This window comes from Solanum tuberosum, unplaced genomic scaffold (genome assembly GCF_000226075.1).
Source record: "Solanum tuberosum cultivar DM 1-3 516 R44 unplaced genomic scaffold, SolTub_3.0 scf00243, whole genome shotgun sequence".
NCBI lineage: Eukaryota > Viridiplantae > Streptophyta > Magnoliopsida > Solanales > Solanaceae > Solanum > Solanum tuberosum.
In genome coordinates this window covers 552681-566421 of record NW_006239166.1, presented here as the reverse complement: position 1 = coordinate 566421, position 13741 = coordinate 552681, and the positions used below count along the sequence as shown (strand labels likewise).

Below are 13741 nucleotides of genomic sequence, written 5' to 3'. Positions count from 1 at the left end.
AGAACAAATAACATTTAATTTTGATCTCATATATCCCGAGATACATGTATCTAGATGCACCAAAATGTGGTAAGATTCATAATACTGCAAACTAGAATGTATATAAGTAATCAACTCCTAAACTCGTGGGTTTCCTATTAAAAAGGGAAAATTACACAAATTGTATCCACTACACAAAGTATTTACCCTAATTAGACTCAACTCAATATATTTACTTTGATTGTACCCACAACCCAAACTATTTACCTGACTAACCCTTCTATATACTATCAGGGGCGGCTCTGCCTTATAAAAATTAAGGAATATGCCTTGGTCCCCAAATTTTGGAAGGCCTCAAATTTTACCAAAAACAAATTATGTGTTATTTTTTTATTTAAAAAATATATTATTTATAATAAAAAAGTATATATATAATTACATTTCTTTGCTAACATTCACATTATTTATTTTTAAAACTCATTTTTGCTTAAAGTTTGTCAACTTATTACTTATAGAATTGTGTTAACAACTCATATAATGATTACTTCAATAAAATAATATTTTTCAATGTTGAACTGATAAAATCTTACCTAAAACTAATAATTTTAAATAAAAAGTACTCGAAAAGATCATCTATAAAAAAAATTAAGTAATAATTTGCATCTAAATAGTTAGAAAAATAATTTTTAAAATAAATATGTATGAAATTTGTTAGGCCTCAATTGAAATTTCGCTTTAGGCCCCCAATTACGTTGAGCCGCCCCTGTATACTATGATAGTATCAAGCAGTCTTTTCATGTCGCTTCCTCCTTGATGTCATCAGAATATAACTGAAGTACGACTTCTTCCTCTTTGATACCATCAGAGTATATATATACTTTGAAGGTAGCAAGCGATAAACACGAATTAATAGTTAAAAACATGGGGTATGAACGTAAGGGGGTAGCCGCTTGTAAATAGTTTCCCTTTTTTGGGCACAAATATTCTTCTCCCTTGACAAAATAACTCAAGTAGTGGTCCATCTAAAAATTATGTCAATCAAATCACTACATCTAAAATGAGCTTTAGCGGCAATTAATTAGCAATTATGCTAAATATGTATTTTTAGCGGCAATTAGCACTCTTTGTATATGTCTCCAAATGACTTTAGCGACATTGGATCTAATCGCACTTAATAATGCCGGTAAAGACTTTAGCACTCTTTATTAATGTGTCTATTTATTGCCGCTAAAAGTTGTTTTTGTTGTAGTGAATAGATTGTGCATTATTTGCTCTATTTTTGTGTTCTCTCGATAGTTTGCGTAAAAAACAAATAAAAAACAAAAAAACAAAGTGGCCAGACCATAAAATAAAATTAAAAAATGAAGCTGCTAACATGTTTAATTAGGTTAAACAGGGTTAAGAAAATAATAATGAGTAATTAATTAATTAATATGCATTCCATAGTCGTTAGGGAATATGAATTAATAAGCAAATCCAAAAAAGAATAGAAAAAGGAAATTCTAATCCAACACAAACAAGGTAAAGCTCTAGCTATTATTTATACATGTGAAATAGTGAATTGATCCATTAAAAAACATTAACAATTGTGCAAACAAAAAGAAAACAATTAATGGCAAAACAATTATTTCCCTTTTGTCTTGTTAGAGTACTAGTAATATAACTTTCCCTTCCACCACCCTCTCTCGAAAAGTACTACTCTCATCACCACCACCACCACCAGAAGCTACTCCTCCAAAATCGAATAATATTAATAGTAATAATAATAATAACACTGTTACGAATTTCCATATTGTTAACGATGAAGATAACAACTCAAAAGAGAAGGTGATCGATAATTGTAAGAACTTGGATTTTCATGATGATGACGATGATTGTAATCACAAGACTTACAAGATTATGTATAATTAAATTAAATAAATAATTTGTATATATGAAGTAATTTTAAAGATTAGATTTGAACCTTATGAGTTCTCAATTTTAGGATGATGACATCAAGTATTAGTAATTAGGGGTGAGCGTTTGATTAATTGATACAATTTTATCAAACTTCGATTCTTTTGGTTATAACTAGAAAAATATCCACCAAACATCAATTCAATTCGATTTTTTAAATTTTTTTTGATATTTCTGAAACATATTTTCTAATGCAAATGAGGGAAATAAAATAAAAACTAAATCAAATATCAAATACTAAAAGACTTCTCAACTATTTAAATGTGCTAAAGACTACAATTTCAACAAGTCAAAGTCAAATTTATTCACATAGTAGTATTAATAATATAATGTTGAATATATATGGCATTTAATAATAATTAAAGTTCATCTAAATAATAAATAACTTTTTCCGTCTAATATTTGGTTATAACAATGATATATATATATATATATATATATATATATATATATATATATAATTTTTATAAGAAACAAATTATGAAATAAAATATATCAAATAAGATAAAAACTATATTTTAAAACTGTTTTTTTCGTATTCCTACAAAAGTTCGTAAAATATATATTTTACTATCATTATTATTATTATTAGTATTAAAACTATAGTTAAATAAATGTGGAGAGCCAAATTTGAGTGTCAACAATAGTCATCTCCTGTGCAACGATGGACCCAAGATTTAGCCGCTCCCAATTGACAATACATCCAAAAAGTGTAGCTTTTGGATGTCAGATGATGGACTCATTCTGAGATTGCATCAAAGTGATGCTAATAAACCCGATCAAGTACCGCACCGCGATTTTCAGGTCCTTCTTCTCATTAACTACCCCCGCTTCGATCCATGGGGGAGTGGCGTCACACACTGGTGGGGCAAGCCACCCCTTCAAATCTTCTAGAGTTTATAGTTTAATCTTGTCGGCCAAAAAGTGTCGAGTCTGTGTCGTGCAGTCCAACTCATCATTTATATATGTTTCACTGCACTTGACTTTCTTTCCGTGCACCTCAAAAAAATCAACCGGTGCCATCAACCCTTCCTTCTTTTTCCCCTTTGGGACCAACTTTGTCAACCATTCATAGATCTCCCGAACCCATATAGGCACATATAGATTTTGGGGTTTGCTGAACTGCTTGAATATTTTGTACCTCAAGGTCTCCCAAACAGTGGGGTGTTTGTTCACCACTCCGGATGTGGACAGTTGCTTCTTCTCAAGTATGAACTGCCAGCCAACGACCTTCAACCTATTCGTAGATCGGGGAGGATGTACTGGAACAAGAGGCACTTGTGGTACCTGAGATGGTGGTGGTGCTAGAGGCAATGTCAATGGATCATGAGTTGTTTTAGACCGCCACGCTAAATGCTTCATTTTTGCTAACTCGACTTCCGGCATCAGAGTATGTTCTGGGGTACTAGACCCCACAGCTTCCTCACTCTGAGACTCGGAGGTGGTGAACTGAATGGAGCCGAGGTCACCACTGTCATCAAAGATCGACTTTGACATGACCGGCTTCCTGCCTTTACCCTTACAACTCATCGGGCATAATACTGTATATACAAATCTGTCTTCTTTTATTTACGGATATATATGATAAGAAAATTAAATGAGTGATTAATTAATTACTTCATATTCTTATAGATTTTCATATTGTTAAACGATGAAGACAACCCAAAAGAGAAGGTGATAGATGATAGTGAGAGCTAGAGTTTCTTAATCTTGACGATAACTGGAATTTTATTTGTGATACGAGGGTTGTTAATAGTGTATATCTCGAATGTATATGATTTGGACCTCTTTATTGTCAAGAAAGTCTGGTGATCATATCTTGATCTCTTTATGAATATCCCAAGAGTTTATGAGATATTCGAGATCTTGATCTTTTTGTGAATACACAAAAATTTGTGGTATATTCAAGATGCTATATATTACCCTTTATATAAGAATTCACTAGGACTTAAGATAGAGTAGCATTCAAGAATCCTAGCTGAAATTGAACTTGTCTGGTAGAGTATCACATAATTTCGATATATGCAATGTCATTTCATTTTGTGCATGTATGTTGAAAGTGATTTCGAATACCGAATGATTTAAGCCGTTAATTAAATCTAAATTATTTATCTACATATTTATTGTTTTGTTTCTATCAATCTAATTAAAATATTTTATTGAAGATTACATTGGGACATAATATCAACAATATTTATGCAACTAAGACATCTTTAACTACATGGACAAATCTACACCTCTCATACACAATAATGAAATATATAAATAATTCTCACACCGATCGGCGATTCCCATCTATCAATAATTATAAGAATTATAAGAATACAAATTTCGGAAAATTTTAAATTTGTAGATTTTTTTTATTTTTTCATTTTTGGAAGGGGCCTCCCAAATTTTCTTCAATTTTCATTCAAAGAACTCACAATAAAATATATAAAGAGTCAAGAATAGAATAACAGTAACATTGAGGTAAGTAAGACCACAATAAGAGTGAGAATGATAACCATAATATAATGTGATATTCTTCCATATTTTTGTGTTTTTGAACAAATTATGAAAGAAGAATCACTCCCCTCCAACCAGAATTGCAACCCAACTATGTTGTCAATATCTAACTTTATTTATTCCAAATATCTTAAAATGACTCATAATCAATCTCCATTCTACCACATCCATACTTTTCAGGGGAATAGTATTCAACTCTTTTAGGCCAAGAGAATTCTGTTTTTACCAATTTTCTATACGAAAAAAATTGATAATAAAAGATTTCTGGGTTATTCTTAAGATTTTCAAAATCTAGATCTTTTTGATTTAAAAAAATGAAAAATCATCAACAAAACAGATATTTGTACTGTTATAATAATCTTGAAAGTTGAGTCATGATGTAATATTTATTTAATTGTATTTCACCCATAATTTCACTTTTATCTGAATTATTCATTAATATGTGTAATATATATTTTTTTTGCTTGTAATTTATGTTATTTAAAAATTTGGGATAAAAAATAATTTCATATCAGTACTTAGTATCATATCAAGGAAAGAAAAATGAAGATTCTTTTTTGGAATGAAAAAATAGAAAATTGAATTGAAGTTGTGTTCCAAATATAGAGATTCTCTTTGTACCCACTATTGTTTGTGTTTGTAATTTCTTTTTAATTGTCTGTGTTAGTCTAAATACTCCCTTTTGTCATAATTTATGTTTTTCTGTCCCAATTTACGTAATATTTCTCCCTTATCAAGAATCATGAATTTAAAAAAATTATAGAAGCTATATTAAATTAGATTAATTTAATATTTTAAGATTAAAATTCGAATATTTAAAACCTATACTAAGTTGTTTGTTAGGAGATATTAGAGAAAATACTTTTAAAAACCAAATCAAAGGAAGACTTCAACTATTTATAAATGTGCTAAAGACTACAATTTCAACAAGTCAAGACCAATATGTGACTGCAGATTTGTGTCAAAATATAACTTCAAGAACTTAATTGAAAGAAAATTACCAGCACAACTGGTTTTTGTTATTAAAATGAAGGTACTTCTGGTGTCCGAAAACTTGCTACACCTCAATTATTTCATTGAGTACCTGTAAGTATAGGTATTGGGTAACTCTACCCATCCGAAAGCAAAGTACTCCAACCTTGTAATCTAGCTAATGTATATCAGAGAAGGAATGTCAAGCCTACCATACATAAATGGGGGTAAGAATTTCATCAAAGGTGCTATCAGATGCAATCAACTCCTGTAACAATATGGAAAACGCTTTTCATCGTCATGATGGGATCTGCAATTCTGGATTTTGTACGCCAAGCAACGTGTTCATCAGGTCTCACTAATATGGCTCCTCTGTCTGTCATTTGACAGATGTCCCACCAGGATGGCGAATCTGATGACCTCTTCACTTCCACAACTTCTTCAAAAGATTTCCAGGGTGTCAATGCAGCCTCAGTTCTTCCAGCTCCGTCAATACTTCCGTTTGGCCACATTACACAAACCTTTAAAGGGAGTTTTAATTTGTTGGCCACCTCTAGCGCAGCTCGAGCCAGACAGTAGGACTCCTTGAATGGCGCTATTATAAGGACAAACTCAACCTTATCTATAGATACGAGGTCTAGAGTAGAGAATATTTCCTACATAAGATTGTATTCTGTTAGACAAAATAGTAATGGAAACTTGAAACAAAATGGCTACAAATCGAAAATTGTTATCTTTAGGAATGCTAGAGGTTTAAAAAAAATCCTCTTTGGATTCAGTTATTTGGCTTCTCCACACGTGTGAAGAGATGACGAACAAGACATGTAACAAAGTCTGGCTCCTACCAAGGCAATGTTCCCTTGAAAGATTTCATACCTTGCTTGACGGGTTAGAAAGCAGTTTAACATTCATATGAGGGAGCCTTGATCCAGGTTCCAAACAAGGAATATAATCCCTTCTTCGTCCTGTTGGTGCTTCATGCACATTCAACACACTGTCATCTTCAGACACCAATGCTCCTTTCCGATACCTAATGTGAACATCTCGAAATTAGAGTACTGATGAAAACAAGTACTTCCAACAGGATAGATAAGATAGAAATAATCATCTGGCGTACATCCAAGATGGATTTTTTGGAGTTCTATTACGAGTTGAGACAGCATCCAGCATTTATAGGAGACATGAATTAGACAATAATAATTGAAAAATCTGCTTGAACAATTTGCATGAGATGGATAAAAAAAAAAGTAGATACACAACCTGAAACCAAGATCCTCAGCAGGGAACTGGAGCTGAAGGCTCTGTCCTTCTTCAAATATCTGTCTTAATTTGGCTAGCCTTGCAGATCCAAGTGGATTATTTTCATTCAATACAAAATCTGAGAGTTGTGCACGACCTATGCTGAATATTCCATCTAATATTGTCCTTTGAAGTACAGATGGCAGAATGGAACCAACAGTGTCATTAAGAGCTCGATGTACTGCAGGCAAAAACACATAATGTCTTAATTATATAGTAATGTAATAAAAAAATTCATGTTTTCATTTTACCTGCATTTGCTACAGTTGGATCAAGACCAAGTGCAGCAGGAACTTTCATTGCTGCTTTAAAGTTTTGGACGCTAAGTGCTGTATTAAATTGAGCTATCTGAAACGTTTTAAGGAGTGTGTTCATCTCATAATAACAAGATCAGAGAAATCTGTAATACATAGACTACCATTTATACTATGACACCAGAATTGAGGAAATGAATACCTGACTGCGTTCTAGTTCATAAGAGTTAAGAATTGATATTGGTGAGACACCCTCAATTACAGAAGCTAATTTCCAAGCAAGATTATGAGCATCTTGAATACCAGTATTCATCCCTGAATAAAAGATGAAGGAATCTTGAGCAGATCTCCTTCTCCCAGTCTCAACAATTGAATCCTAAAATAAATAAGAACTGCAGATATATTTCATGATGCGCGAGTTGGATGCATCTTACACGACACCTTAAAATTTTCACAACCTGATTTAGAAGTTATCAAAACCAGTTCGTTTGTCTCTGCAGGATATAAAATTATTTGCCAAGTTCTCTTTTATTTTCCACCTTCTCTTCGACATATTTTCCCCATATTCGAACAATCTCATCTAAATGTTCAATCAATTATAGAGGGGAAATGACACTATTTATTTTTCTTAATTATGTCTTTTTTAATAATGGTGGGGTCTAGACTAGCCTGCGCACACCTAGACTATTTCACTGGTTACTTGCTACTTTCCACCAACACAGGTACTCTATCCATCAAGGCTTAGATAGATGGGAACACTCTGCTGGTACTTGAACCCTGGTCTCCAAAATTCATACCCACTTCAGTAATCGTTATGCCACACCCTTTGGTGGCCTTACGTCTTTAGAATTCCTTGTAAGTGTTTCCCAGGATCTCATGGCCAAGCAAGTCAGAAATATTTCTTAGACAGGTAGCGATTAGAGAAAGAACATGGACACACTTTGATTACATAATGAATTGTGTGAACCATTTCATCTAAAAGATTTAATGGTTAGAGAGGGAACACTATTACAAATGTAATTGATTATGTCATTTAAAATTACCATATTGCTATCAGGTTCTCTACATGTAATTAGACACAATATCAACCGTGTTAAAATCACCAGGGCAATGCATAGTAACTAACATCATAATGTGGAGCCTGATTGCAGTTCAGATGTCCTCCAACCAACAAATGCCCTCTTAAGCTTAGTTAAGCTGATTATAGCTCCAATATTTTGAGCTACGTGGAAATCTGTTATTTCCCTCCCACAGAAATAACTTTGCTATTTTTTACCTTTACATCAACATTTTAGGAAGCGTTCTTGTACGAATCAATGACAAAAAACACTGTACTGCATTAATGTCTTCTCTCCCCTCCCCCAACTCTCCCAAGAGAAAAGGAATGGCAAAAACTTAATTCTTAATAGTATCCAAGATACGACAAGATAATATCAATTTTTAGAAAGGTAATAATTACAAGTTTTAAGTTGACATAACGAAAACATGATAAACGCGCAAACAGATTGCGTACCGAAACCACCAGCAGGAGGAAATCGATGAGCTGCATCACCAGCAAGTATTATCCTGTTGTTACAAGATAGAAACTTCTCAGCTACTTCCGCATGCATCACCCAAGGCTTAATATCCATCACGTTGACGTCTGCAAGCTCTAGGCCAGCCAATTTGAAGATCAATCTCTTACACATCTGCAACCATTTATAAAGTACAAAGAATAACATGGTAAATAAACCATATTGGACAAATATCATGCACTGCAGCCATAGCACCCATATTGTGGTACACAAAATAAATGAATCACGATAACATAAACCCATTGATTCATTCTCTTCCACCAAAGGCAATTATTAGACTAATAGACTACACAAAAAAATTCAATGAAAGAGTAGAAAAACACCTCAGAACTAAAGTCCTCAAGCTTCTGTTGAGGTGGATAAAATGGTACCTGCAAGATTTTTACCAATGACATCAAAATGCTGTTAACCAATGTCAACAGATTTAGATTTATTTATACGAGCAGGTGGATATTATAGCTATGCCAATTTCTCACATTAGAAAACAGGTTTACCTGCAGGACAAATTCCCCTTGCTTGAGATCATGGGCAACAAGAACACCAATAGCCTCTCTATTAAAGATGAAAAACAGCATGCCGGGTCTTTCTTTAATGAGATACTGCCCTAATTCTTGGCTCAGGAAGTGGACACTAACAAGCTTTTGCAAGTCCTTTTCACCTCTCATGTTGATTCCTAAGGACTTTCTGACACTACTTCCTGCACCATCTGTACCAACAAGGAAATGGCACTGAATATCTCTCGTCATATACTTCCCTTTAGAAAGGAAAGAGGCTGTTACAGTGACACCACGCTCAGCACCATTGACTGCAATGCACTCATGCCCCATAAGGATCTCCCTCTCACCAATAGAGCCATGCTCACGCTTTTCAGAGTTTACCATATGGAAACCAAGTTTCTCAAGGTGCTTAAGCAGCAATCTGGAGAGCTTGTACTGGGAGAAGTGTGCAACAGAGACAGGACTCGCAATCTGATCAAAATCTGACAACAAAAAGAAAATAGTTTGCAGCAAACAAAACAATCATAAGTATATAAGATGTATTTTCCACAAAGCAACTCAATAAAATTGTGATGCAATAAATGTATCTAATAAGATGGATATCATACTACTCTCTTCCCATCTCATTTAAGGATACATACTTCCCATTTGTATGTAGACAAGTCTGATGCACTAATGGAATAATAACAGTTTATACATCTGCCAGTTTTTTTTTTTTTTGATAACCGAGAAATCCGTCTGTGACCCACCCTTTGGACTAATCATAGCCTTCTAAACTCGGTGGATAATGGGCCCTCCCCTCTACCCTTCTCCACTTAAATACCGGGTTTCGCTTTGCATGGTGTGGGGCTTGAACCTGCGACCTAAGCCACAAATCCTCCACCTTTTGCCACTTGAGCTAGGCCTTGGGGGCAGTTAGAGCTAAGCCTTGGGATCCACTTAAATACCGAGCATCGCTTTGCATGGTGTGGGGCTTGAACCTGCGACCTAAGCCACAAATCCTCCACCTTTTGCCACTCGAGCTAGGCCTTGGGGGGACGTCTGCCAGTTCTTTCATGGATTTGATCACTTAAAATCCCAATCTAAATTGCAATCTATCTTTAAAAACAGAAATTACATATGAACTTACATCATTTATTCAGCGATATCTTCTCTGATTAGAATTGGGTACAATTATTCCATTTCATATGTTAAAGAGGATCTGACATGAACAAAATGTAGTTTGACGACTTAAGAAACCATAAAGTGCAAATTGTCCCATGTAACATTTTGTATTCAGCGGCATGTTAAGAAAGTGAAAACTAAGTTGCAGTATCCATTTTAAGAAATAGAAGAGCTACTACAACATTTTTTAGAGATAAATTGCTTGAGAAGTTGGTTATAGTCACTTCTTAATTTTGCATTAGTTCGGACCGTTTAACATAAAACTTGATAGAATATTTAATTTACAATAACAATAAGCATGACTAAGATACTGACTTATAGCAAACCCATTAGCAGAACATCTAGAAAAAAGTTCACTTATAAATCACATAAATATATCCTTACCTTGAGGTTGCATATGATCAACAGCACCTAAAATAGGCCCCGTCAGTGAAGTACAGTATATAAACTTTCTCCAAAACTCTACTGGTGGTTGAGACCTTAGAATCTCATCTCCAAGACCATCCAATTTGCGAAATACCTAGAAAGAATAGCTACATCAAAAAAAGGGTTTTTCAATCAATGCACTCTCAAATCTCAACTTTCTATGCAACAGAAGAAAAGGCAAAAAGGCATGTTTCCAAATGACAACCAACCTCCATAGACCGGTTGTTGATGAAGTGTGCTTGAGGATGTGTGGAAAAGGCCTTGTTCTTCTCTAAGATCGCACATTTTACACCTAAAGGAGTTCAAGAAAAAATTCCAAAATTCAAACAAGAATACCAACAGAAATGACTGTACAAATTTCAAAAGAGAACCCCAGAATCCAGAGCTTGACAATAAGCTGAGTGCAATTGGTATGCAGAAAATTATTTTTGTTAGGTTAGCTTGGGATTTTGAAACTGTTTTCTTCAAGGAAAATACTTTTTTACCCTCACTTATGTTTGTACTTCATCTTACACTTTTATATTCAAACGACCACTGGAAAATAAATATTTTTCAATTTTCTTTTTTTTGGGGAGGAGGGGGGGTTCAAGAAAATACCTAGTTTCGTTAGAAGTATGGAGAGAGTCATCCCAACTGGACCAGCACCAATAATCAACACTGGCAAGACAGAATCGTCACTTTGGACAGTGTAAGAGTCTGAAAATGTTCTTCGACCAATGTGCTTGAACGACTGTCTACTCATTCGCCAACTGATGTTGCAGAGGCCAAGCCAATTCCTACTCCTTGCACTAATCCCCCAAATTCCCATTGAGAAAGGGAACTCTATTCCAATTTTTTACCCAACTGACTGATTGGATGGACCGAATTAATTATGCTGTCATGGGTTTATGTGACCAATGATACTCGTGGCCTCTTAAGCTCCAAACATGCCACATCCGTGAACCTTCACAGACACAGGGATTAATCAAGACTGTTGATTTGTACATGCACACTTGACCAATCTGAGAGTGCATTGAAGATATAGAGGAGATCAAATTACTGGTGGGATAAAACGATACAGAAAATACACTATATGCAATCTTCAATTTTCTAGAAGATTGAAAGAAAAACTTTGTAGCTTCTCCATTTGGAAAAACTATAGAGATTACAAGCTCACTCAAGTTTCAGCTAATGAACCGGTAAGGACACTGAGCCACAACTCAGGGGAACAACTTAATTGTTCAAGACTAATTGTTGTTGGGGAATCCAAAACCTCTTCAAAAGAGAAGTAGTATAATAACTTTGTGACATGCTCAATGCTCATTTAAGGGTAAAACATATTACTAAAACATATCATCCTTTTTCTTCCAAACAAAATGTCAACATCAAGATATCTTGAATCCACACATCAAGTAAACAAAAAATTCACTGGTTGGGAGAGGTTAACATAAATGGATAAGAAAATATCAAGCATCCACTTCAATTACTATTTTCAATACCAAATTAGCATGTATAATTCATGTACCTCCTATATGTTCTCACCAAATGAAATTTAGTTATATTGGAAAGCACACTTATGGGAAGTTCTAGACCAAAATTTAAACTTTTTTGGTACCAGACAAGCTACAAGACGCAAAAAGATCACATCAACATCAATTAATTTCCACATTCATCATAAAAAATCCACAAATCATCATAAAAAATCTAGAGTCATCACAAAACAAACCACCCTAACCCCTACACAAAAATATGCATGGTCCCCATTGCAATCATAGTAAGCATAATAGGAGGGTACATAACTCATTCCCAGAATTCCAAAGACCTCAGCCTCTTCAGACTGGCCGGGGCAGATCCTTTTACCTATATTTCACCCTTACAAACTGCATGATTCAATCATAAAAGAGCATACCAAGAAAGCAAAAATCATATCAGGGACATGAGGGAATACTACACAAAACAATTCAGAGTACGACATCAACAATTACTCATCAGTCATCACTATTGAAACTTGAAAACTTCATTCTTGTTCACTTTCATTAGTGCGCACAACCTCTATTCCTTCTCAATTCCAAAATTCAAAGTATCTTCCTCTCTCGGTCTCTCCAAACTTTCAGCAAACAAGTATTAAAAACCCTTCACACTTACGTTCAAAGAAGACAAACACTTCATTAAACAATAGCTGCAACAAAAGATTGCTAATACCTCTACCTAAATCTGTCCACACATTTTGACAAACAGTTGGTGTGCACAACTCTACTCCTACACAAATCACAAAATTGAAGCACTCTAACACTCCCCGAGCATACACAATCAAGAAACAATGGTAGAATCAACCATACGTTACTCAAGACTTCACCTTTGACATCAAACAATCAATATTCAAAATTTTGAATGGAGGGGTTAGGAGAAATCTGAGTTGGGTGATGCACGAGAGAGAAGAACAAGAAAAAGGGAAGAAACATACCTGAATCACTGAGAAATAGTGTATGGAGAAGAAAGAAACAAGAACAAAATTTTGGTTGATGAAGCAAAGTTTAATTTCAAAACTTTGGTAGCTTCGCAATTTATTTTTATTTTTTTGCATGGCTAAGTAACTAGCCACGTTAATTTGTATAAGCAAAGGGTCTAACACTCGTGTATGTGTATCGAATTTTGTACTTCTTGACCCTTAAATGAAAAAAATTGTACGTCAAGTAAAAAAAACACTAGATGCGAAGCACATTATTGCAAATGTTCCAAGGTATTATAGTATTACTTAAAAAAAAAAAAATCAATCTAGTTTTTGCTATATGGCTAACTTGATAGTGCACAAAATGTGAATGTTCACAAAAAAAGTTAAATGTCGCCATCATGTATAAACAAGATCCAATCATGTGTCATCTTGTCAACTTCATGATCAGTGACGGACCTAGAATTTTCATTCAGGAGGTTCGAAAAATAAAAGTATAAAAATTTAAATAAGCCAACAATTTTTTTTTCAAGGAATGAGACCCTTGAATTCTTTTGGATTTAAAACCACACTTTTAGCATGTTTTATAAAATAAATTTAAAAAAAAACGTAAAAAACGAAACTGAAACTAAGAAAAACAAAAAAACTGAAACTAAAATAGTAAAATGCTCGCCAGGGATTCAAACC

The 13741-nt window shown here is 34.1% G+C and overlaps 1 protein-coding gene across 3 annotated transcripts; it reads right to left on the bottom strand.

The window, feature by feature from the left end:
* Window positions 1–5426: 5426 nt before the first annotated feature.
* LOC102592606 (putative polyketide hydroxylase) lies at window positions 5427–13329 on the bottom strand. Of its 3 annotated transcripts, none has more exons than XM_006357182.2 (12): window positions 13070–13329; window positions 11224–11627; window positions 10836–10918; window positions 10585–10720; window positions 9034–9518; window positions 8863–8910; window positions 8479–8653; window positions 7168–7280; window positions 6963–7059; window positions 6673–6892; window positions 6289–6442; window positions 5427–6068 (listed from the first exon to the last, which is right to left on the bottom strand). In XM_006357182.2, exons 2-12 carry the CDS (start codon window positions 11432–11434, stop codon window positions 5664–5666), a joined length of 2127 nt encoding a protein of 708 aa, XP_006357244.1. In that variant the 5' UTR covers window positions 11435–11627; window positions 13070–13329; the 3' UTR covers window positions 5427–5663. The 3 variants fall into 3 exon arrangements, with proteins under 3 accessions (XP_006357244.1, XP_015168828.1, XP_015168829.1); XM_015313342.1 differs by having other exon boundaries at window positions 11224–11569; XM_015313343.1 differs by lacking the exons at window positions 11224–11627; window positions 13070–13329 and having other exon boundaries at window positions 10585–10733; window positions 10836–10921.
* Between the last annotated feature and the right edge of the window lie 412 nt (window positions 13330–13741).